This window comes from Corvus hawaiiensis, chromosome 2, assembly GCF_020740725.1.
Source record: "Corvus hawaiiensis isolate bCorHaw1 chromosome 2, bCorHaw1.pri.cur, whole genome shotgun sequence".
Lineage (NCBI taxonomy): Eukaryota > Metazoa > Chordata > Aves > Passeriformes > Corvidae > Corvus > Corvus hawaiiensis.
Window position 1 is genome coordinate 110094308 of NC_063214.1, and position 22719 is coordinate 110117026.

The 22719-nt window shown below is 36.9% G+C and overlaps 1 protein-coding gene across 6 annotated transcripts in view; it reads left to right on the forward strand.

Annotated features, from left to right (window-relative positions):
• The window catches only part of POLA1 (DNA polymerase alpha 1, catalytic subunit), a 190242-nt gene that overhangs the window by 58662 nt on the left and 108861 nt on the right, over positions 1-22719 (forward strand). For all 6 annotated transcript variants that reach the window (XR_007200252.1, XM_048288336.1, XM_048288346.1 and 3 more), the window contains 6 exons: positions 8151-8183; positions 9739-9831; positions 13909-14114; positions 15399-15531; positions 16554-16685; positions 18690-18864. Coding sequence is in view for 5 of the 6 variants with exons in the window: in XM_048288336.1 (XP_048144293.1) it covers positions 8151-8183; positions 9739-9831; positions 13909-14114; positions 15399-15531; positions 16554-16685; positions 18690-18864 (772 nt within the window). In the remaining variant the exon portion in view is untranslated. The remainder of the gene's footprint in view (positions 1-8150; positions 8184-9738; positions 9832-13908; positions 14115-15398; positions 15532-16553; positions 16686-18689; positions 18865-22719) is intronic.

Consider the following 22719-nt stretch of genomic DNA (forward strand, 5'->3'; position numbering starts at 1 on the left):
CATTATTACTCTGAGGGTAAATGAAAAGTTAAAATGGAGCTGGGTTTTTTTAAGTACAGTTGTGAACCCTCTAGGCATTCATATACCCCTGATCTCTCATCTTTTTTGTTTGAGTAGCTTGGGTGGAACCTTGAACATCCCAGTATAGTTGGGAAGCTGAATGTACAGGAACCTCTCCTTCCTTAGTCAGAGAGGCTCACAATCTGTCAAATCTGAAGCAGATTATTTTGGAGTCTTTCGGGATGGTCCTTTTCTTCAGAGTAGAGGGATGACCTAGAAAGTGCAAGAGCTTTGTCTGTAACACTGTCCTGGAGGCACTCCCTTACTCACATGGATATCCTTGAGGAGGGCCCCCTTGTTGCTGGTTATGTGGTCCTTCCTGCTCACAGCATATCCCACCCTTTGCTTGCCATCATGCACATGCACTCTGGCCCCTCTCAGTCCTGGTTCAAGGCTCTCCTTACCAGCCTGGGAAGTCTGTTGGCACAGATAATTTTGTCTCATTTAGGCAAATGGATCCTTGTTCTAGCAATTCTTGGTGCCGACATCAGCTGCAACCATGGAGGATGAATAAGTATTGTTTAACTTCATTAAAACACCTGTCGTGTTGTCTAAATATATCTAATTTAATGAAACAAAATTACATGCTTTATGAAAATCCTGCATGACATTTAAGAAATTAGGTAAGAGAACTTTCTTTGGAGGCTAATTAGAGGCTAAAATACTTTTCTGAATTTGAATAAATGTTGCTTTGATAGACAATCACTTAGTCATAATGAAAGAACAATTTTAAAGCAGTTCAAACCACTTATAAAGATTTTTTGATGGACACAACATCCACACACAATCTATTTATTTCCACGCCTAGCATGTCCTCTCATCTCCTATAAAATATCAGGATAATTTTAGCGGGTATTACCTGTATCTAGTCAGAGATAGCCTTGTTCTGTTTAGTGTAGCTATTGCAAAATGCCTATGGTTCTTCAAGAAAAAAGGCTGTATTGTTCAGTAGAAGGCCTTTTTCTTTTAAGAATACTCACCAGGTAGCAAGTGTGTTCTGCATCTGTTTTTCTCTTTAGCACTTGCTTGTCTTCTCCCAGGCCTTCTTTTTTCCCCAAGCACACAAATCATGGTTATTACTTAAAAGATACTGATCAGGAGAACCTTAGAAAAGTTTTAGGTCCTGTTTTCTGCTTTTTATTTAAAAAAAAGGAAACAAAAAGGGGGAGGAAGATGTGATTCTCAGGAAGTTTGTCGTCATCTCGAATAGTGCACTGAGTTTATGTACTGCTTAAAAAACATTTAGTCTTTGGAGTATTAGTTTTATTTCTTTTTCATATTTACAGACATACTTGATGTTTTTGAAAAACTGTCTTCTCTACTGATTCTGAGAATTACTCCCTGATTTCTCCAGGGCTTCTAGTTATATGGCTATGAGAGTAACTTTTCTTGGAGATGGGACAGTACTTCTATTTCTGTCACTTCGAGATTGAAAGACATGCTTATATATTTGAAAGATAACTTTTAACACTGTAGTTTTAAACCTGATGTGGAAGATAGTATGGTTATTTTTCCCTACGCTGGTATAGATTTTGCTGTTATTCAGAGGAAAATTTCTGTGCTCTGGTTTAAACCTTGACTGGGTTCTAACTTGTTTGACTAAACAGGAAACCTTAGTTTATTAGTAATTAATTTCAGTTGTTTACTGTTCTTGTCATTTTATTTTTTCTGGTGAAAAAAATAAATGATTATGTTTTGCTGATGTGTTAAACCTGTTCAGTTTGGGAAACAAAGCAAAGTAAAGCTTTCCTGTCTAAATGTTTGTTCATTCCACTGAAACAAATGCTGTTGTTTTCTCTATGGAGAATATACTTGTCTATATGCATTTAAATATTTAATAACTGAACACATATTTTGGAAATAGTGAACAATGCTTGTCATATTCTTTCTTAATTAGAAGTGGTTTTGTTTGTGGTTTCTGATAGTTAGCTTTTGATACAGTTGCAGTTGTCTTATTAGGCAAAGCTACCTTTGCATCTTATATAGTTAAGTACATAGTTAACTTATAGTTAACTTAGAGTTAAGTATAAAATATTAATCAAGCAAAGATTTATTTAGTGCTTTGGAATCAAAAAAGATCATAAAAGTTAATGAGCCAAAATTTGTTTGAATACCACATTCTTCAAGGAGTTTTAGGTGCTGTGGATCTTGTTTCTTCATGAAGTGAAACCAGGGATCCCTGCTTCTTTATTTGTTTTAGGTGTTCAGTTTTGAACGAGTTAGAAATAAAGTAACTCCATGGGTGGGCTGTGAGCCCTGGTGCTTCTCTAGGAACTGTCCCTGTATTTGGTTTCTCTGGAGCGTTGGGAGATGCCCGGGCCGTACGGACATTTTTCACAGCTACTTTTCACACGGACATTGTATTCCTACTGCTTCTGGGAACACACAACACTTCTGGGAAGTGGGGTCAGGGCCGGGTCAGTTACCTTCTGTGCACTCAAGTGTTCAACTTCATTGTTGAGCACTCCGTTTCTGTGTTTCCAAGACGGTAGAACTATCTCCAACACAGAAGTTTTTGTGTATGGGGGGGGTTTTGTTTAGTTTGTGTTGGTTTTTTTCTTTTTTGTTTTGTTTTTTTTATGGGTTGGTTGGTTGGGTTTTTGTGTTTGGCTTTTTTTTTTTACTTTTGTTCAGTGCTTTTAAGAGTATGTTTCATTGTTCTTTCTTTTATCCTAATACCAAAATAACTGTTTCCAAAGTAGACAAAATTTGCTTTAGAATAGCATGGTTTGTAATATATTTTGTAGAAAAACTAATAATTTCACAACTTAAAACAGTTCTGGTTCTCCCATTCTCTTCAGTGAAGCTCACCGCAAATACTTGAAATAGAAGTACTGTAGAATTTTAAGGATGTAATTGTTTCTGGAACTAAGGAAACATTGTCTTCAAATTTTAATTTGAATTGCATCATCATCATCTGTGTTTTACTGTCATCTTTGCATTCCATGTCAAAATATGACAAAGATACACATAACTTTTTTGTGCTCAGCACATTTCTGTTGCTGCCTTTTTTGTGTTAACTGTTGTTTGTGAGGCAAAAGATTCTACCTTTTGTTGTCATGCAAACACATGTCCCTGGATCTTTGTGTACACTGCTTCAGCCCTTGGAACCATTCTCCCTTTGGTTTTGGTGCTCCATCCAATACTGATGTTATATACAGAAGCTATGAAAGTTGTATTACTGTCTGTCAGCTTTCTGGGTGGAGTATGAACATGTAATTTCAGCATTTCTGAAGAAAAACAAAACCAAAACAACACAGAAGGGAAAACTTTGGCAGTTTGGGGTGTATTTCTGATGCTGTTAATATTTCATAAGAACGTACATTTTGGAGAAATGTAACTTTGAATATATTGTCTAAGTACAGCAAATACTCAGTAAAAGCTCTTTGAAACAAACTTATTAACTACTTGAATCTGATCACTCAAACTTTTCTAAATCAAGTCCACTGGCTTATGAAAAGACTAAATTGTGATTCTTCATTATTTGTGGCAAACAAGGCCTCTATCTTTCTTTCACTTATGCTTAGGGCATATGTGCCTTTTTGTCCAGCAATAGAAACCTTTTCTGAAAATCTTCCTTACTAAAATCATTTTACAGCATCATGTGACTGTAGCTTAGCAGTGCTAAAGTCTACTTAAGACAATATCCTAACAAAGCTAATGAATAGGTTGCAAAAATGCAGAGGTTCAGAAATACTTAGTGAGTGGTGTTACTGGAACACAGTTTTTCCAGCCCATTTATTCCTCTGTGCCATGGAAAAGACTAGTTAATATGAATTACTAAAGCAGGTGACACAATTATTTTCTTACTATATAATTGCAGAAGTAAATAAATGAGATGGAAAAATATATCAGGTCTACTCCAGATATTTACAGATAGTTTTGCCTCAAGGCTGCTTGTTTTTCTCCTTGTGCAGAGTGAATGGACAAGGGGTGTTTGGTTTGGTTTGAGTTTTTTGTTGTTTGTTTTGTTTGTTTGTTCAGGTTTTTTTGGTTTTTTTTCGTTTTCTTTTTGGTGGATTTCTTTTTTTTTATTTGTTTGGTTTGGTTTGGTTTTTTGTGTATGCTTCTCTGGTATAATGTTTTTGTAGTGACTGTGCTCATTCTTTTCAGTCTGCTCTCAAGTCTTGCTTTCTGTTCCTTCATGTCTGTTACCCCAGGATTCTGCAGAAAATGTGTGTTTTCAGGAGAAGTCTTTGCATCAGCATATTAGTTTTGTATCCTGTCTCATTGGTTTCTAACGCTTGTATTTTAGCTTGTTTCCACAGAAGCATCCTCACATCAGAAGGTACTCTTCAGAGGTTTTTAAATAAGGAATCTTTAAAAATACTTGATGTAATAAATAACAGTAAGGCTGTTCTTTGTATATTTATTTAATTTTAATCATTCCCTGTCTTAAATCACAATCTCAATTAATTAATTTGTGAGTTGGGGTAGGATTAGAATAGGGAATTTTGCAGTTTGATGAGTGCTCATCTGCAATTACAGTCTTTTCAGTTTATATTGACTTGCAGTTCATGGGTGAGAGAATGTGTGTTGCTAGTCTTGCTTTTACAAGAAAAAAGGTTTTATTTAAAGAGTTTCACAGATGTTCACTGTGCTGAGAAGTTCACACGTTTTTAAAAGTGTATGTTTGTTGGGGGGAGGGGGCATGGCTGTACAGACGGGTTGCCAGGCAATTAATTCTTCCTACTTGGATTGCCTGCAATAGGAGACAATCCAGCTCTCATAAGCAGTGCAGTATTATTTGCAAAAGGAAACTACCCTATACCATTTTTCCTATTCTCCTCCTTCTTTCTTCTGTCTTCCCACCCTTCTTCCTCTGCTGTGCATTTCTGAGAAACTGCTCAGGATTGATATGATAGCAGAGCTGTCATTCTCTTTAACAAAAAAAAAAAAAGTCACTTTTATTCTAGGTATTTTAATAGAGTCCCATTAAGGATGTATTGCTGACTGAAATATTGGCATGAAGGGCTCTCACTGAGCTGAGCCCAGGAATTAAGAAGTCAGGAAATGGGCTGCTGCATTGCTAAAGAACCTTGTGTGACACAGTATCTCCTGATTGGGGCGATCATTACTGCTATTATGACTCGACTTGCGTAGGAATTTTAAATTTCATCTGAATGTCAGTAATAACCCTCTTAGCAAATTATCCTGAATAAAATCACGAAGGCATTTTATATAATAGGTGTTGAATTACTGGATAGATTTGCTAATTAAATACTCTTTGTTCTGCTGCAGTTGACATTACAGGGTAAGATCTTGAACAATTATTCTCAACAGCTGTACTTTGTTAAGGGAAAAATTAACTACAAAGTTTATTTTTTTCCTACACTTGAAATTGGCAGATTTTTGAAATGTGCTTGAAAAAATTCCATCATCCAGTTGGTAATGAGAGGATAAATATGCAGGTGTTGCTGTGAAATCAGATAACTACTGACTGCCTTATTAGTGAATTTAGCAATACTTTATAACCTTCTGTTTTGTAGCTGTTGGCACTTACAAGTGATCTCCTGTCAGAATGGGTGGCACTAGCATATGCCAGTCACTTGATGAAGCCAACTTGTCTGTGACCCTCTTGTTGTGATTACCTACACCCACTGCTGTCCTCAGGGACAATTGACAAATGGTTTTTGCACAGCCAGATAATTTTTTTAGTAGGAGGAATTCCTTTTTTTTTAAAAAAAGTTATCTTTCTCATTATTAATAGAATTATTTCAGAGAGTGAAGTAGAAAATGCCAGAGATTATCAAGGGAAAAATGATAGACCTTCCTTTCTTTTCAGTGTAAACTCTTCTTTTTGGTCCAATTTTCTAATTTTGTTTCAGGGACTCCTGCTTGTGTTTAGAGTACTAAGGGAGAGGTAAAACCTTTCTTTCTAGGAGTTAGCTTATAAGTGAGAGGAAGGGTTGTGGGGTGGTGAATATGGTGGAATTTTGACTACTTTATATGAAATTTGATATCATGTACCAGTGATGTGTCTTTAGAATAATTTCAAAGCTCCATTAAAAGGTGGTGGGGTTGAATGTCTGAATCACTCACTAGGAGATGAATAGGAGTGGAATACCTTTTTTTAAAGCTTCCAATTAAAATGGAATTGTGTGCGTCTGATTCCAGGTAGGTACAGCCTAGCAGGAATCTGCAGTGAAGGCTCACCATTTTTCTGTTTTATAAAGAAGACTAAGGACAGCTGAGCTTTCTGCAGTTTTGGACTTCAGCATCACATTGTCTGAGTGCCTAGTTGGAAGCATCAGTGGATGGTCTTTAAATCAACTGGATGTTTTGAACTTGACCCAGAGTGTGTAAATCCATAGATATCCATATGTGCTTGGGGAATAACCATAATAAGAACATTTGTTGTGAGTCAGCTGTGTCAAAGTTACATCATAATCTGGAACTGAACCTGTCCTTAAGGGGAATACAGCTTTCAGTGCATAACTGAAAACAAACTGAAAAAGCATCAGACTTTCACTGTGGTTATATAAAGGTTCTGAAATACTGAAGAAACGTGCCATTAGTGTTAAAGGAATGACAGTTGTCATCCTGTTTGTTGTGTAGAAGTGGAGATTCACCTGTTTCAGAATTCCTTGCTGCGATAGCCATAGTCAGCATCACGATAGTCAAGACTCTTGGCTTCTGCATAGACTCCTTGGCTTTATGAAAATAATGAGATTTTCATGAACATGATCTTATTTCCACTGAGCACAGACAGCTCTTGCTTGTTAGTCCCTTTTCTTTCCTCATCCCTGCTGATTTCTACTGCTCAGCTCCTTGTCACAGGCTTCTTGACTATGAGTCTTAATTCTACCTTTTGGCCAATGTGGCCAAAGAGTATTGCAATTTAACATGTGAAAATAGTAAAACTGAGACGAGGTTGCTAAATATGATATAAGCTGTTGAAATAGTGTATTGCCTGTCTGTCTTTAGAGTTCCAAATTGTTTGGGTTCCTGACAAGACTCTGATCTATCATTGCTGTAACATGTGGTTCAGATTAATCCTCAAGAAAATTTAAAGTATAAATATATATGACTAGTAGGATTAGCTCAAGAAAAACTGAGGTTTATGCTGAGTGGCATTGGAAAGGACTGAAACCAGGGAAGTGGAATCTGGAGCTATGTGCCAGAGCACCAGGATGTTGATAAGAAGGAAATGGGGAATACAGTGGAACTGTGGCCAAGTGGCTGAAGGAGTGGACCAGATGTTGGTTCTCATGCAGCTGTGCGGAATTCACCAACCTCTTCCTGCTGCTGCAACTACACATCTTTTTCGTTAAGCTCATTTGATTGTCCCTTTTCTGTGCTACAGCTGTACCTGTGGCTTCAGATGATGTGCTCTCCCCACCTTCCACTGTGCTGAGCACTATTAGAGAAGGAAGCAGGAGCCTAGTCACATGAGGTCTCTACAGCTGTTTCTCAGGTTCAGAGAGGTGCTATTCAGAGCATTTGTGGAGCTTGGGATGCACTCCTGGCTGAGGAACAAGCATGGTTACACACAGATTTGCCCATTGATTCAACATCTGTATCCTGTCTCTATCCCAGCTCCTTGTCCCAGTTCTGGTTTCTGTAAGGAGTTTGCTTTTTGATGATGTATTTTGAGACCACAAGGGTAATCAACCTTTTGACGAAGTCTTGTTCAGTGAGCTCCATCCAGGCTGGACTGAAAAAGACAGGATGCTTTTGGGAAAAAAAATTCAATGACATCAAGAGATAAGATGATGGATATGAAGGCGACAACTGACCTAAATTACTGAAAGAGACTTAATTCTGGCATTTGCTGATTAGGTTGTGTTTAAGCCATCTGATTCAGTGTTCTTTTTTTCCTAAGGTAGAATGTGTGCATGCACATGCAATTTTGAGATTTGTTTTAATCTTGTTTTAGGGGAGTTAATAATAGCATTAATACAAGGTCAAACGAGAATTTACTCATGTAATAGGAGTATTGAGGTGACTGTGTGTTGCCAGGAGAGAGGTGGTTTGCTTTGTTTTGAAAGGTGAGAGCATTTGGAGTTAGCAACCTAATGGATATGTTTGCATGTGTTAGCCTGTAATTATATCATACGCTAATCTTTGATTATTTTTTTTAATTTCAGATTTTGATGCATACCAAGGAGATGGTGCAGAAGGTAATGCTGAGCATTTTCATTAAACAACAACACTTAAAGAGCACACCTGGTGAAATTTTTTTATTCTAGGAGAACTGTAACCCAAACAGACCTGAAATCACTTCTTAGGATGCCTGGTTTACAAATGTAATCCTTCCTGATGGATTATAGCTTTTTTCTTTTCCTACCACAGATATGATCTGGACCCTGCTTGAAGCCTATGTGGGACTGTTTCAAGCAAATTAGCAACAGTGCTAATTAGAGTTTACTCACAGACCTGTTACACCATGTGTTCTAGCAGCTAGTTATGGTTTATTTTTTGGCATCCTTTAAACTCTGTCACGGGGTGGTTTTTTGACTCTGTGGAGTTTAACATGGACATTGCCATGTTGCAGTTTTTACAGCTGCATTGATTTTCCACCACTGTAAATGTCAGGTTTTCTTTTTTTTTTTTCTAATTAATATCATGCAACTAGATGCATCCGCCAGTTTTTTTTCTGTTGTGACATTTACTGGTGTTGGCAGTTTTTCTTTTCACCTTTTTTCTTGCTATGCCTTTCATATGCGCCTCAGGCTTTTTTATGTTCCTCAGTTTGTCTAAAATTTGCTCCATTATCCCAGAGTATTATGGAAGTATGGCTGGTGTTTGAATACAGTCTTCTCCAAGTAAGGCATTCAAATTGTTACAAGAATGAGAATCAGAAGTGATATGAGGGGCAGAGTGTCAAAGAGAAAAGGTTCAGTAAATGTTTGTGTTCATATCTGGGTGTAATTGTTCAGTAGTTCAACCTGGGAATATAAAACTTGAGGGTCATAGTAGCTGGATCCTTATCCAAAAGGAGCATTCCTTGAAAGATCTGCTGCCTGGGGAGGATGAGCACAGGTGGTTGGATTAGCAGAAGTTAAAAGATGGGAGTGAGAAGGTGGAAATATGAAGCCATCTGCACAATCTGGAAAAGTTTAAGAAGAGCAGCCTGATCTGGACAGTGCTGTGGTATTCTCAGTTGCTGTCATCCACTAGCCAATGCTTTCACTGGATTTGTTTGAAATAGAGAATCTAAGTTCTTTTTTTCTTTTTTTTCCCCCAGTACTATTGTGCTGGCTGCAAATGGGATGTGATATCTGACTGTGGCATTACCTTTCAAACACTTTGGCTAAATGCCTTGCCTGAATTTGTCAGCAGTCTTTGAGTGGAAGTGATCTTCTTGTGTCTTAGCAGTCCAAAGTTATTTCTGATCAGAGTTCCTGCTGTTTCTCAAGATCAGACTTGTTCACTGACTTCTTTTTCTAGTATTCATTTAGTAAGATTTTACCTAATTATATTATGTACATAACTGGACAGTGCTCTTTTAAACATATCAGTGGCTTAAGTTTCTTTATTCTCTTTAAATTCAAATGTTCTAATGAAATGTACAGACCTATCAGTAAAAATCTATTTTACGTTTTCCTGCTAGTATGCTTTTTAGTGTTTAAGGGACAGTATATTTATGATATTTTTGAACCTTGAAAGTTATGTGGGACTTGTCGAAGATGGAGTGGTTCTCTTTTGTTTTTCAAAGCAATTCTTTTCATTTAGATGAACCTAGAAGTGATTTATGGAGACACAGATTCCATTATGATAAACACTAATAGCACCAATTTGGATGAGGTCTTCAAGCTGGGGAATAAGGTGAGGAACTTTTTCTTTTTAAAGCTTTCCTACATAGGTGTTTTTACTCTGAGTAGAGAAGATGGTATTAAGAGAGGATTCCGTGGCATAAGCAGAGAATATTCCATGAGAAAAAACTTCACAATGTATGGAATCTATGAAGTAGTAAAATCTCAGAGTGCTCTTTTTCAGGTGTGGCTATTCTGTGCATTTTTAAAAGTGATTTCATTGCATAACAAGTTTTATTTACTAATCCTAAAATAGCAGGAGATTCTCAATATTTGGTGAACCAAAATGTAAGGTACAATTTCTCCTCCACGTTAATTTCAATTACAACATGAACAGTTCTGACTTTTTTTTTCACGAGGGATGTCTCTCAGTTTAGTTTTGTTTAGTTATGTAATTTGTAACTTAAACAAAGATGTTACCAGATTTCCAGTGGCAAGTTCAAATACTAATTTCCATGGTATACCAGATACAGAAGAGATTTGATTGATTAGGAGCTGGCAATAGATGATGTGGAAGTTTCGTGGCTCTCTGAAATTGTGGAAGAGAAGTGAGAAATGTGTAAGAACTTTATAAAGAAAAGATGTAAATGAAGCTGTTTTTGAGAGAGGAAAGAAACTGTGATGAAAATGAGAGCCATGGAAAGTCTAAAATACCAAAGAAAGCGTAGATGTTTTATTCAGTATAGTATTAAACAAAAGTAATTTAATTTTAAGGCAGGGAGTGATTCTGGGGTTTTTTAGAATACTTCTACCTTCATGCTAGTGGGTACATTTAGAAGTAGATGGGTTCAGGAGCAGAAAATGGGATAGTATCTTGATGTCATAACTGAGTAGCAGGAGGGCTGCTGCCATGGTAGAAAGCAGTCTTTCTTGTTTGTTTGCCACATGCCAGATTATATAGAATTTCAAGTATATATACAGTAGTGTATAAGAAAGCTTAATCTTACTCCAGTCGAGTGTATGTGGTTCCATTCTGGTTTGGTTTTTGTCCCTGTGCTCCCATTTGGTGGCTAAACATTACAGAGGATAGTTAAATAATAATAACTTTTATGAAATCTGACAGGATAAGCATAATAAGTTAAATACTTCTGAATTAGAGTCAGGTTTTCTGAGAGAATTGGTAAGTGTTTGAACTTGTCAGCTGCTGAGTAAAATCTTAAGCTTTTTTAATCCATTGTAGTTCTGTGTTATGTATCAGTTGAGGGTTTTTTTTAATTAAAAAAAAGGACGGAAAGATATGTTTTGATTAAAATCAAGTACAAAATACGAAAACTGTAAAAGTGAGTAAACTTATACCTGTAAACCAGCACAATCAAACCTAGCATCAAAATTGCAGGAGTTGTGGCTTTCAATAGTCTTTCTGTGGCAGAAAAAAGTGATTAATATTTGTCTCATTTCACATATTTCTTGTTTGTTTGTTTGTTTATTCCCCAAGAAGGTGAGAGTTGCTTTTTTTGTAAACACTTTGATCATTTACATTTTCCTTGTTTTGAGTAATTCCTATTTAAAAAAAAAATCAGGATAAAGAATTGTCTGTTTTGATGAGGAACACTTAAGAAATGTCTCTGCTCCACTGCATAATAATTTCGTTCCCAAAGTCTCATGTTCAGAGGTGAGGATTATTTCTATTGCTCTCACTGTACTATTGTTTTAATGTAGACTGTATGGAAGGCACACAGGTTTAATGCGAACAATTACAGTGAGAGCAGTTAGTGAGTGTACCCTGTTCTGATGTAACGTGTGAATTTATGGGTTGTCTTCAGCAGTGAAGCATTCTTCCCAGAGATTAATTTTGGTTTTTATTGGAGGGAATTCTCTCACATCCTTTCTGAATTCCCCCATCTAACGTGTGTTCTCTCCCACCCTTAACCTTCCATTATTTATATCCCTGCCCTTTTTTGTCATTAGTCAGCAGAATTTATTTCTCATTTTCTGTGCATCCTTGTGAATCAGATTTGCCAGTACATTCCGTACTGAACTGTTGCTGGTTTTTGAGCACTTGTTTAGTATGATATAAAAAAGAAAAATTGAAAATACTTTAAAAATTGCAGAAAAACATTCAGCGGAATTGTTTGACTGTTTTAAGAAAGAAAGTATGAACCTCTTAGCAAAATGTTTTTGCCTCATGATGTCCTTCAAAACTTAGAGATATACAGGAGGTATCAAAGTAATGGTAATTCCTACAATAGAAAAAACACAGATCCCAGTGAGAAAAATTAAGTACGCACATATATGTATACATAGAAATGGAAAATGTGTAAGGAGGGTTTTGGTTAAAATGGTAATTTGGGTTCAAAGGTGGATAGAAAAACAGTGAGATTTTATGCTAAATGTACTGTTCTTGTTGAGGGCATCTGTTAGATGGCAAAAGAACTTGAATCCATATCAAACTTCAGTGAGACATGAGAAAAGGATAGTTCATAGTTGGTGGTAAGAGTGAATATGGAAATACTGAAAATCAACTGGGAAACTAAGTTGTAGGGGAAAGAAAGTAAAGAGTAGAACATGAAGACAGAACAGGACACCTGGCATATGCAGATACTGTCAAAGAATGTACATGTCTTGGTTTGAAAGACAGGTGTCTGCTAAGGAAGGCCGGAGCCTTCCTTGGCATGGAAAATGTAACCCCCTTTCCCTCTGAATTATTATAGTTTTGAAATTAAGGGGCTAATTATATGAGAAATAGGAATAGCAGTTCTTTACTACTATATGTAACAAGGCAATAGTACAGAAACACTGGCTTAACCTGACAGTCGGGAAACGACCTGACACCCTGCCGGGCAGGGTGGTGGTAGCAGTCCCATTAAGTGGTGGCTGCATCCTCTTTCAAGTGGTTCTGGTGAAGTGGTGATCCTGTAGAAGGGTCTGATCCTCCTCTGCACATCCAGTGGTGGTTATGTATCTCTTGTCCTCTGGGAACCCAGTAGGTAAGGGCTGGCTGTGGTGTTCCAAACCTCAGATTATACCCAGGCAGGAATGCTTGGTTCCTCCCCCTGGGTGGGGCATCTCACAACGGGATGATGTCATTTTATGAGTCATGCAGTGAGGCTGGATGGCCCATTAACAGAAGATATCCTCCAGAGGGAGTTATCAGGGATGTGTCCTAGAAGAGATAAAGAACACTGCCCCACCTGGTTTTAACAGATGGTGATAAAATATATACTTTTGGTTACATCTTACATTGTAACCTAAGATAGTAAAGTAAAAACATATGAAGAGAGAAAAAAGAAAGAAGCAAGTGGGAAACTTTTAGCCAAGCCAGTAGGTGGGTGAATATGTACTGGAACCAAAGTTTGTTGTTTAAGGTTCATGCTTTTTGAGCTGTTGCGCTTCTGTCCCTTTACAATGGAGGTAAGAGATACTTGGTACTTACTATATTAAGACAACATATCAAGTGCTATTTGAAGCTTTTGTATATGGATAAAACATAGCCTGTGTGTAGAAAAACAGCACCTTTTCCTCTCAAGGAAATCAGGCTATGGAAAAGGTAGGTATATTGTGGGGAATGGTAAAAGAAACGCTTGCTTATGCATGTTTTTTGTGAATATGCACGCACAGAGCTCTGGTCTGCAGTCATAGTTCTTCTCCCCTCCCTGGTTTAGGGTGAGAGTGGGAAGAAAGAAAGATGCCTTTGCAGGATAGCTTTTCTTTAAGGCTTTTTGTATTTTCTAAGTGACCATCTCTTATCTTTCCCCAGTAAGTTAGTCCCTGCTGTGGAATCCCTTGTTTGCTTAATTTATGTGAGAGGTTAGATGGAGTAGCTGTCCTGGTAAAATGAGCTGGAGTCAGTTATCTCCAAGGTCCTCCAATCCCATGTTTCTTTACCTTGCATAATTTTGTTAAGGAATTAGATATACCAAGGTGTAGATACTGAAAAAGTCGATGGGTGAACTTTAATTTTAGTAGTAGCTCATAGTTACTAGTGTATAATTAATTAATGATATCTGATCAGTCTTTAAAATGTGTATGCAAATACACAGTGTATAGTGTAACTTGTTTTAAAACTTAAGAACAATGCATTTAGAGATGGAAGTTAAATTTGTCCATAGTTAAATTGTTGCATTTGTTTTTAATGTTGGTGCATTTGCAGATCAAAAGTGAAGTGAACAAGCTGTACAAATTGTTGGAAATCGATATTGATGGAATTTTTAAGTCCTTGCTGTTGTTAAAGAAGAAGAAATACGCTGCTCTGACTGTGGAACCAACAGGAGATGGGAAATACGTAACTAAACAAGAACTGAAAGGATTGGATATAGTCCGGAGAGACTGGTGTGATCTTGCAAAACAGACTGGAAAGTAAGTTTCTGTGAGGCATTGTCTACTTTGCTCTGTTTTAAACAGTACATGGTTCATAAATGTTTGATACTGTGTGGTTGTTTTCTGAAGAGCACAGACTGGTAACTAACATCAGTGTTAGGACTTAGTTGATTTTTTGTAGGAGATGGTAAATGTTACCTTCTGGCATTGGTAACAGGATATACCTGGGCAAGTCCAAATGTCTCCTAATTTCACTATCTGGTTTTGCATCTGCTGTGGAAGCTGTGCTTTTGAGTTGTCACAGTGTTGTAAATGCCATTTAATAAACCAGAGCTGAAATCTTGTGAAGATGGTAGATGCTGTCAGCATTTGGAGTCATAAGTTCTAGGTCAGTTTTTTTTTTTTTCCAAGATGAGTCAGGTAGCTGGTGGTCAGCACTTTCAGCACCCTCTAAAAAAATCTGGAAGTGCACTGGATGCAGCCTGAGGATGTGATCCCTTTCCCCAAGACTGCTTCTCTTTCCTTTTGCAATGATACTATGCCATCCTCCTTTGATACTACGATGGATACTGGATTGACTGTTTATTAATTGTCATTGCACAGGGCATTTTAATGCTTTAATTCAGTAGAAGTAATACATTTAGCACCATAGAAAGAAAATTAGAGAGAGTGGAGAGGTGGTCATCTGGGTGCTGACTCATATTGTGTACTGCCTCTTGAAAACTTAAACAGCTCATGGTCCAAATGTATCCAAAAATGAATACTTGTCGCATCTGTGAAAATACACCACACACTTGCTTACTGTTCTTAAGACTTGCATTTTCTAAGAAAAGATGCATCATAATAGAAGCAAATTTTTCCAAGTTAGGAATGTATTAGTAATTAAAGCTATACAAATGTTGGAGAGTGTTCTTTAGTGACTAACTCTTCTGCAGCTGGCACATCTTCCAACCACATTTTGCAGCAATAGGCAAGACTTCGCTTACTTGGTATGTTCTCTTCTCCCCCATCTTAAGATACCTGCTGTAGAATAATAAATGGAAAAATGATATGGCAGCAGAAAATAGAAAGTTGCACTCAACCATTCCAAATCACTATTTATCATTAGAACTATTAGCAATAATTGGCTTTTAGTAAAATAAGCAAATAAATAAAACCCAACATAAAATATACTGGCAATTTTCTATAAATTTTTCATCAGACTTCATCCTCAGGCTCTTTAATGTCTAGAGAAAACCTGGGGCAAGAGCAGATTTGTGTCTATTGTGATGGTTTTGCTTCGCATGTGTCAAGCTTTTCTTATTTTTTGTACTGTTTTTGCAGCTATGTAATTGGTCAGATTCTTTCTGATCAGCCCCGAGATATAATAGTGGAAAATATTCAAAGGCGGCTTATAGAAATTGGAGAAAATGTGGTCAGTGGTCAGATCCCAGCTAATCAGTTTGAAATAAACAAGGTAAATGATCTTGCAGCTCTTTTCTGTCTCAGAAAAACTTTACTGTTCCTGAGTATATTGACTGCTGACAAAAATATTGTTATGTAGGGGGGTGTTTCACCAATGAATTGGGTATTACATGCCCCTCTTATGCTTCTAATAGAAGAGATTCATCAAATGTCCATCCAAAGTCTTTCTTTCACCATCTGGACATCTGTCTGCTCTGTAAGACTGTGTTAATCAGTTAAGAAATGTGTTCAGGTTGTCCTATGAATGTAGAGAAACCACTGAATTTTATGGTTGACTTAAAAAAAGAATGTTCTCATGCAAATACTTTAAGAGCACTTAGTGTCCCAGTAAAAGATAAATATAGCAAAATGTTCACTTTAAATTCCTAAAGTTCCTCTGTTTTAATACTTCAGAAAAAAATGTATTTAACCATTAAGTCAAGTGTAGAAGTTGTTTCTAAGAATTGGGATGACAGTAAATATTTAAATGTAGCATTTTTTTTATTTAAAGGAAAAACTCATTGTGGAATCTCAGTAGTATGAGATACATGGAAATACTTAAATTCAGTTGTATCCTCTTGCTTAAGAGCTTGTTAAGTATACTTAGCTACATGATATACAGATTTACTGTATGACCTTAGCAGGACCAGGAGTAACAGGGTAATCTCTGGCTCTGTTTTTGTATTTTGCGTAATACTGTCATCTTCAGTTTAATTTAATTTTCAAACAATTGCATTATGATCATAACTGTTTTGAACTCTAATGCATTTTTCAGATGGTAATTGTCAAAACATTCTTTTGTTTTATTAATAATACTTAAAAAGTTTGGAGGAATGGTACCTAGGGCTTAACATATGGCAAATATATTTGTTACAGTTTTTTCATCTTACTTTGTGTTTCAGATGTACTTGTGAATAGTAGAAGGATAAAGATAGCTACTATGTAATCTTGTCTTTTAAAGTTCTGAGCTGTCCATCACTGAAGTAACAGATTTTTCTCACAGGTATGTTTCTGTTTTCCCCTTTGATATTTTAGGCATTGACCAAAGATCCCCAGGATTATCCTGACAAAAAAACCTTGCCACATGTGCATGTTGCCATGTGGATAAACTCTCATGGAGGCCGAAAGGTGAAGGCAGGAGACACAGTGTCATATATCATTTGTCAGGTAAAAATGTCTTTCTTTATAGCTAAATACTAGGTATTGTTTTGAGATGTGGCAAAGAAAACCAGCTCAGCTCCTGGGAAAATATGTTCTGGCATTTCTTTTTGGTGAGGTAGTCTTAAATTTTAAAATAGTTGGTTTTCTGTACTAAATTTAGTTTCATAGAGCCATTGTGATCAGCTCAGCAACTATTTCCATATAGTGGCTGGTAAAATTTCACTGAATTCCTGCATGTTTGGAGCTAGAACTTACTTCAAAGAAAATACCTAGTCTTCCTTTTAAGCAGAAGAAAATTCTGGTGGTAAGAACCTGTCATTGGTGGACAGCTGATTGTTGTTGTTGGTTAAATAGTGTCATTGTTATTTCCAGTTTCAACCTGTGTCATTGGATCTGGCATTACCTCTTATGTATAGACTGGGAAATTTGAGCCCCTTTCTGGTTTCAGGTGTTTATCCTATAAATGCTTATCATTATTTCACAAATATATACTCCACTTTGGTTCTGCTAATTAAAAAAAAAAGTGTAGGTTGAGTTAGATGGACCAAGGGACCTCTTAGGCCAAGCTGATGAACTTGACAATGTGACTATTTCAGCTCCTTCATTATTTTAAAACTGAAAGATACTGTATTTGACTTAATTGAGAGTTCTTAGCCTGGCATCCCGAAGCTGCCAAGACTTTTGAGAGCTGGGCCACGGGTGCGGCTGAGCAGTGGCACAATACAAGAGAAGAATATACTTGTTGAAAGAAGGGAGCTGAAGGAGTTGCATTGTAATTATTTTTGCAAAGCAGCTGGATGAGCTGAATAGTCCTAAATTAATTTTGTTCTGAATACTAAGTTGTCTGAAAGGAGTAGGAGGGACCAATGGCTTGCAGTCTGTCTTTATTAGTGATGGGTTTTCAGTCCATGGTTGCTGACCCTATTGAAACCAGTAGCTTGTCTTAAATGAAAAAATGAAGATGTCGTGTATTAATGCATTAGTTTTATTTTGCTGGGAAAAAAAAAAAAACAAAACAAAAAAAGAGACTGTACTTAGAAAAAACAAAACCCCAGAACTGTTGTGGTACTTCCCCCCACCATGCCCCATCCCTCTAAGTGTTTATGTCTATTACGGAATCTTGCTAAAATACTGCTTTAAGTTTTGCTCTAAGATTTTTGGCACACATTAAAAATGAAATTTCCTAGTGCAGTTGAGGACTGGGAATATGATTCTACAGATTTAAATGAGTTACATTTTCCAAAAGAGTACTCGCATCTTAGATTTGATACTTAATTCCTCCATGTATATTGTTTTCAATTTAGTTATTGTCTTCCCAAATTAAATTATTTTCTCATTATCTTCCTCTCTCAAGTTGGAGAAGAATGTAATGTATATTTTAACCTCTAAATGGTGTTTCTCTCTTGGCTTGGGACGTCACCATACATTTCTTTTGATATTTCTTAATATTTGAGAATTTCCTCTTTCAAATCAACACTGCTGCCTCTGTTGTTTATTCATATGCCAATGAGCGATGGTCCATTCTCTGACCATTCGTTCTATTTGTTTCTTTATAGAATTAAAGAATATAAATTTCCTAGCAAAACAGATACAGTTTTGATATCCATGACTTAGAATTTGCTTGTTGTGCAAAATGATAATGCTGGTTTAGTACAAAGTGAATCCAAAATGCATGCCCTCTGTGTATTTTTAACTGGGCTGATAGTTACAATGTGTTTTCATTGTGCATTTCAGAATTGACAGATGGGACTGTTTACTCTGTCTACTTGTACTGATTTGCACGTGTAGGCTGCAATAATACAAGCTGGTTTTGCATTCTTGAACTTGCTAGTTGATGCCAGCATCAGCAATGCAGTTTTTTTACTACTGCTGGATTTGTATTGGATGCATAATAAATCAACCAAAAAGAGTGTGTAACAATTTTGCATTAAAATAATGCATAATATTTGAAACATCATCCTTTGTATAGACTTTTTTCACACTTTGTTTTGTATGTGTCTCCTGTCTTAGGATGGATCAGATCTCAGTGCCAACCAGAGAGCATATGCTCCGGAACAGTTAAAAAAGCAAGAAAATCTTAAAATTGATACTCAGTACTACCTGTCACAGCAAATACATCCAGTAGTTGCTAGAATATGTGAGCCCATAGAGGGAATTGATTCTGTTCTTATTGCAACGTGGTTAGGTAAGTATTCTAAATTCAATTTACTTAAAGAATTGCCAGATCCAAATGAGAGGTATTAATGTATGTTTCTCAGCAGAAATGCTTCCCCAAATCAGTCTTTTTACATTGAGCAACAGCTTGTGTTACACAGCCTGTAGAAAGCAGTGTGGACTCTTAAGTATATTTATGACTCCTGCAGAATAGTGTTTTTTCAGAAGGTGATCACTAACATAAATTTAATCTTACAATCCTTGTTCAGGGTTGCAAAAACCTGCTTTTCAGAAATGACAGTACTATTGCATGTCTTTGAGATTTGCTTAAGTTACTAAAGGGGGTCTGGGGTGTGTATGCAGAATTAACATTTTTCCAAAGAGAAATGCTGGCATCTCTGGCATCTTCCCAGGAAAAAACCAGTCATAATTATAATGAAAGAATACAAGTTTTTACGAGGATGTAAGTTAAGACTTGATTGCTAGAACTGACCTAGTGGATAATAGAAACATGAAATCTTAATAACAGTTTTAACTGCTTCATATGAAGGAGTTAAGTCATCCCAAAACCAAGAAGTGCTGTCAAAAAAGAAACCAAACTAATGTTAGTGATAAACAGAGTCAACAGTTTTAATTCAAATGAGCAACGGGGAATTGCTCTTGTTAGAGTAGTTTTTCCTTTTAAAAGGATGTCTAATAATTAGAATTAGCGATTTTTCTGCCCTACTGTGATTGCCTCTTTCTTTTCTATTCCCTAGGCTTCTTACCTAAAAAAACTGAAAGGTTGAAAACTTGTTAACAGTTCTATTGGGTCTCTTCTTGAAAATGCTATGCTCTGTGTGTGTATTCCTTTTAGTGTTGTTTCCTCCCCAGAAGTGATTAACCCACAGACTTGACTGATCTATTTGATAAACAGAAATTTTGTGATTTGTATCCCACACGTAGTTTGTTATTTTTAAAACTGTTACTCAAGGACATGAGAAAGTTGTTAATTTTGCTGGCTACAAAGTTCTTGACAAGACTGCCTTTTCTCTAGGAGAACTTCTTGGGGAGTTGCGCTGTGTCAGTTTAATAGTCTGTTTATGCTATGCCCGTGCCTACAGGAAGTTCAGACCTGCAGAAATTATTTTATTCAGAATATTGGAATGCTCAAGGGAAGAGCTGGTCGTCAGCATTTTGTGTTTAGGTAAAGGCCAAGATCCAGGATTTGGCCACTTAAAGTCACCTGGTAGCAGGTTGCCTCAGGACTCTTTACCTGTGTATCTGCATCTTGGTAGCTCCCTTAGGAACAGCTGATCAGCTTCCAGATTGTACTTAAAACGTGTGCAAGAAAGGTCCTGCCTTCTTGTTTCTCAGGAAGGGTGATGATAGCCATGAAGGATCTTAATCTCCCAAGGCAATCCTTGTAACATGCAGTGTTTTTCATTTCTATTTCTGAGTTGTTGAGAAGGGGTTGAAGACAGAAATTCTGCTTTTTCTGAGTCAGCAAAGGTGTTTCTTGGAGGCATTTGATGTTGCCATGTGTCCTCAGCAGCTCTCACGCTTTGAGGAGGTGTCAGCCCTGCTCCACACATGCAGGCTGACCATACAAATCATCGTGTTTATTATGTGGCAGGGCCTTGGTATCCAACTTTCCCTTGATGTCAGAGTCGACTGTGTGGTATGCCTGGCTGAAAAGGTCAAGCATACTTGGTTAGGTTGAAGGGGTTTAAAATAGGCAGCAAACTTGTACTTCATTTAGGTGAAAGACAGGAAGGATTTCTGAAGCTAGTTTATTTGGCAAAGATTGTTAGTCTTGTAGAGTTAAGCTCAAATTCAGAGCTCTTATTCACAACAGGTTAGATTTTCAGAAGAGACTGGCTCCCTTCAGACACCTAAATTAGCTACCCAGATCTTAAGAGCTCTGTGCTGCTTGATAGCACCTACTGTTTGCAAAAGCTTGTGCTGCTTTTTGCACTGTAGTACGTTCCAGATGAAAATTTCTTTTATGGTCTATAATAGCATCATGCAGCTGAGCGTTTTTTAATAGTCCACAATTGTCAGTCTGAAAACCTGTATGTATCTATTACAATCTTAGATTTGAAGTGTGTTCAGTTTGACCTTGCTGTACAGTCAAAATTTTATCACCTTCCCTAGCTTTGTTTTCTTTGGAAAGCTTAAATTGAGCTTGAGGGTAAAGGCAGGTCTTTTTCAAGACTTCTGATCTGCTTAGGTTTTCATATATAGCACTTGATCAGAGTTGTACATAAGTTATTGCAAGCTGAAGTTATCTTACAGGGTTTTATAATGGTACTGGAGGCATGGTCAAGTGGTTTTCTTTCGAGAAATCAGAAATCCTTTGCAAGATACAAAGGAGTACAAAATACTTGAGTCCAGCTTGCTAAAACAAGCAAGTATGGAAGCTGTTTACTGTTCTGGGATGCTAAGTTGGGCTTTTTACTTAGTATTTTCATCGTGATATACATCCAAATGGCCATTGTTTTTCCCATCTTGTTGCAAAAAGGTGCATTTTCTGGTTCTGGACGATATATAAGTATATAAACTTTCTTGCATTTTCACTGTTTGTGTCTTCCTCCACTGATCAGATTTATTGTGTTACATAGAATATGTGTCTGTGTAGGGAGAGTGGTTGTAGGAAAAAGATCTTGGCTGTATGTTTAACAGAATCTATAATCAGGCTTGTTTATAAGGTGAATGTTTTATGTCACCCTGCTAGTCTGAGTAGATAAAATTGAGCTCTGCTTGGGGAGCTTGGCTCACATCAAAGTGATGAAAAGTTCTTTGTTCTGTCTGTGCTCAGAGCAAGTAATTTTAAACTACTTTAGACACAGAAGAATGGGAGCAAATAATGCAACTTAAAAATTGCAGAGAACCCCTTAAATATCATATTTATTCACTACGGAATCAAGTTGAAAACTGCCTTTTGTTTTGGGGCTTAGTAGAGGTCTGCCTAGCCTTTGAGTGATGGAAGTTTATCGTTCTTAAAAAGGAGAACCTCATGGGCATACTCTTGCACTCACTCTCTTTGTTGTGAAGTTTCTGAGGAAAAGCAGTGACAAGGTGAGGATTGTCTCGGTTTGTAAAACTGAATAAAGTGTGCAGTCTGATCAGTTATATCATTTAATAAATCTGATCTTCCTAAATCTTGGAGACCTTACTTCATCCTTAAGATACCTAGCTTTTAAACTGGAAGAACTGTATGGCAGAGCAATTATCTTACTGTATTTCAAATAAGGGGTTTTTATTAATATGTAAGTACTGCTTCTTGTCTCAAAGAAAAGTCACATCTTATTTGTGTGTTGTCAGAAATATGCAGACATTATGAAAGCAGAGTCATTTAACCGCGGGATTTTTGTAGCTGTTACTGTGTAATATTATTTGCTTCATGATGGAAGTTGATGACTGCTGTCCTAGACAGTGTCATGATGTTCTGAAAGAGGTATGTGCTGCTGCCTTACAGAGGAATGTGCACATCGGTGCTCTGCAGGTTGCTTGGCATTTGGGCATTTTTTACGAAGGCTGCCTGATTTTATGGAGTCACTACTGGGTCCTGATGAAGCTTGTCATTAAGAGTACTTACCAGTACTGCTCCTTGCTTTGATGCAGTGTCTATGTGTTAGCTGCTTCTTGTAAGGAAACACATCAGCACCGAATATATTGTCTTTTTATATTGTCCTTTATTATTATTATTATTAGATAATCGTTTGATAGGTGTTTTTAATACAGTGTTCAGCAGCTGGTCAGTCTCCAGACAGAAACCAGGATAGATGCTCTCCTTGTGGCACACAGAACTTACCTCAGGTTCTGACTTTTTTGTTGTTTTCCTCACATTAGAGAGTGAAGTGAAAGGGCAGTGATGAAAACTAAGACTGAAGTCATGACGAAA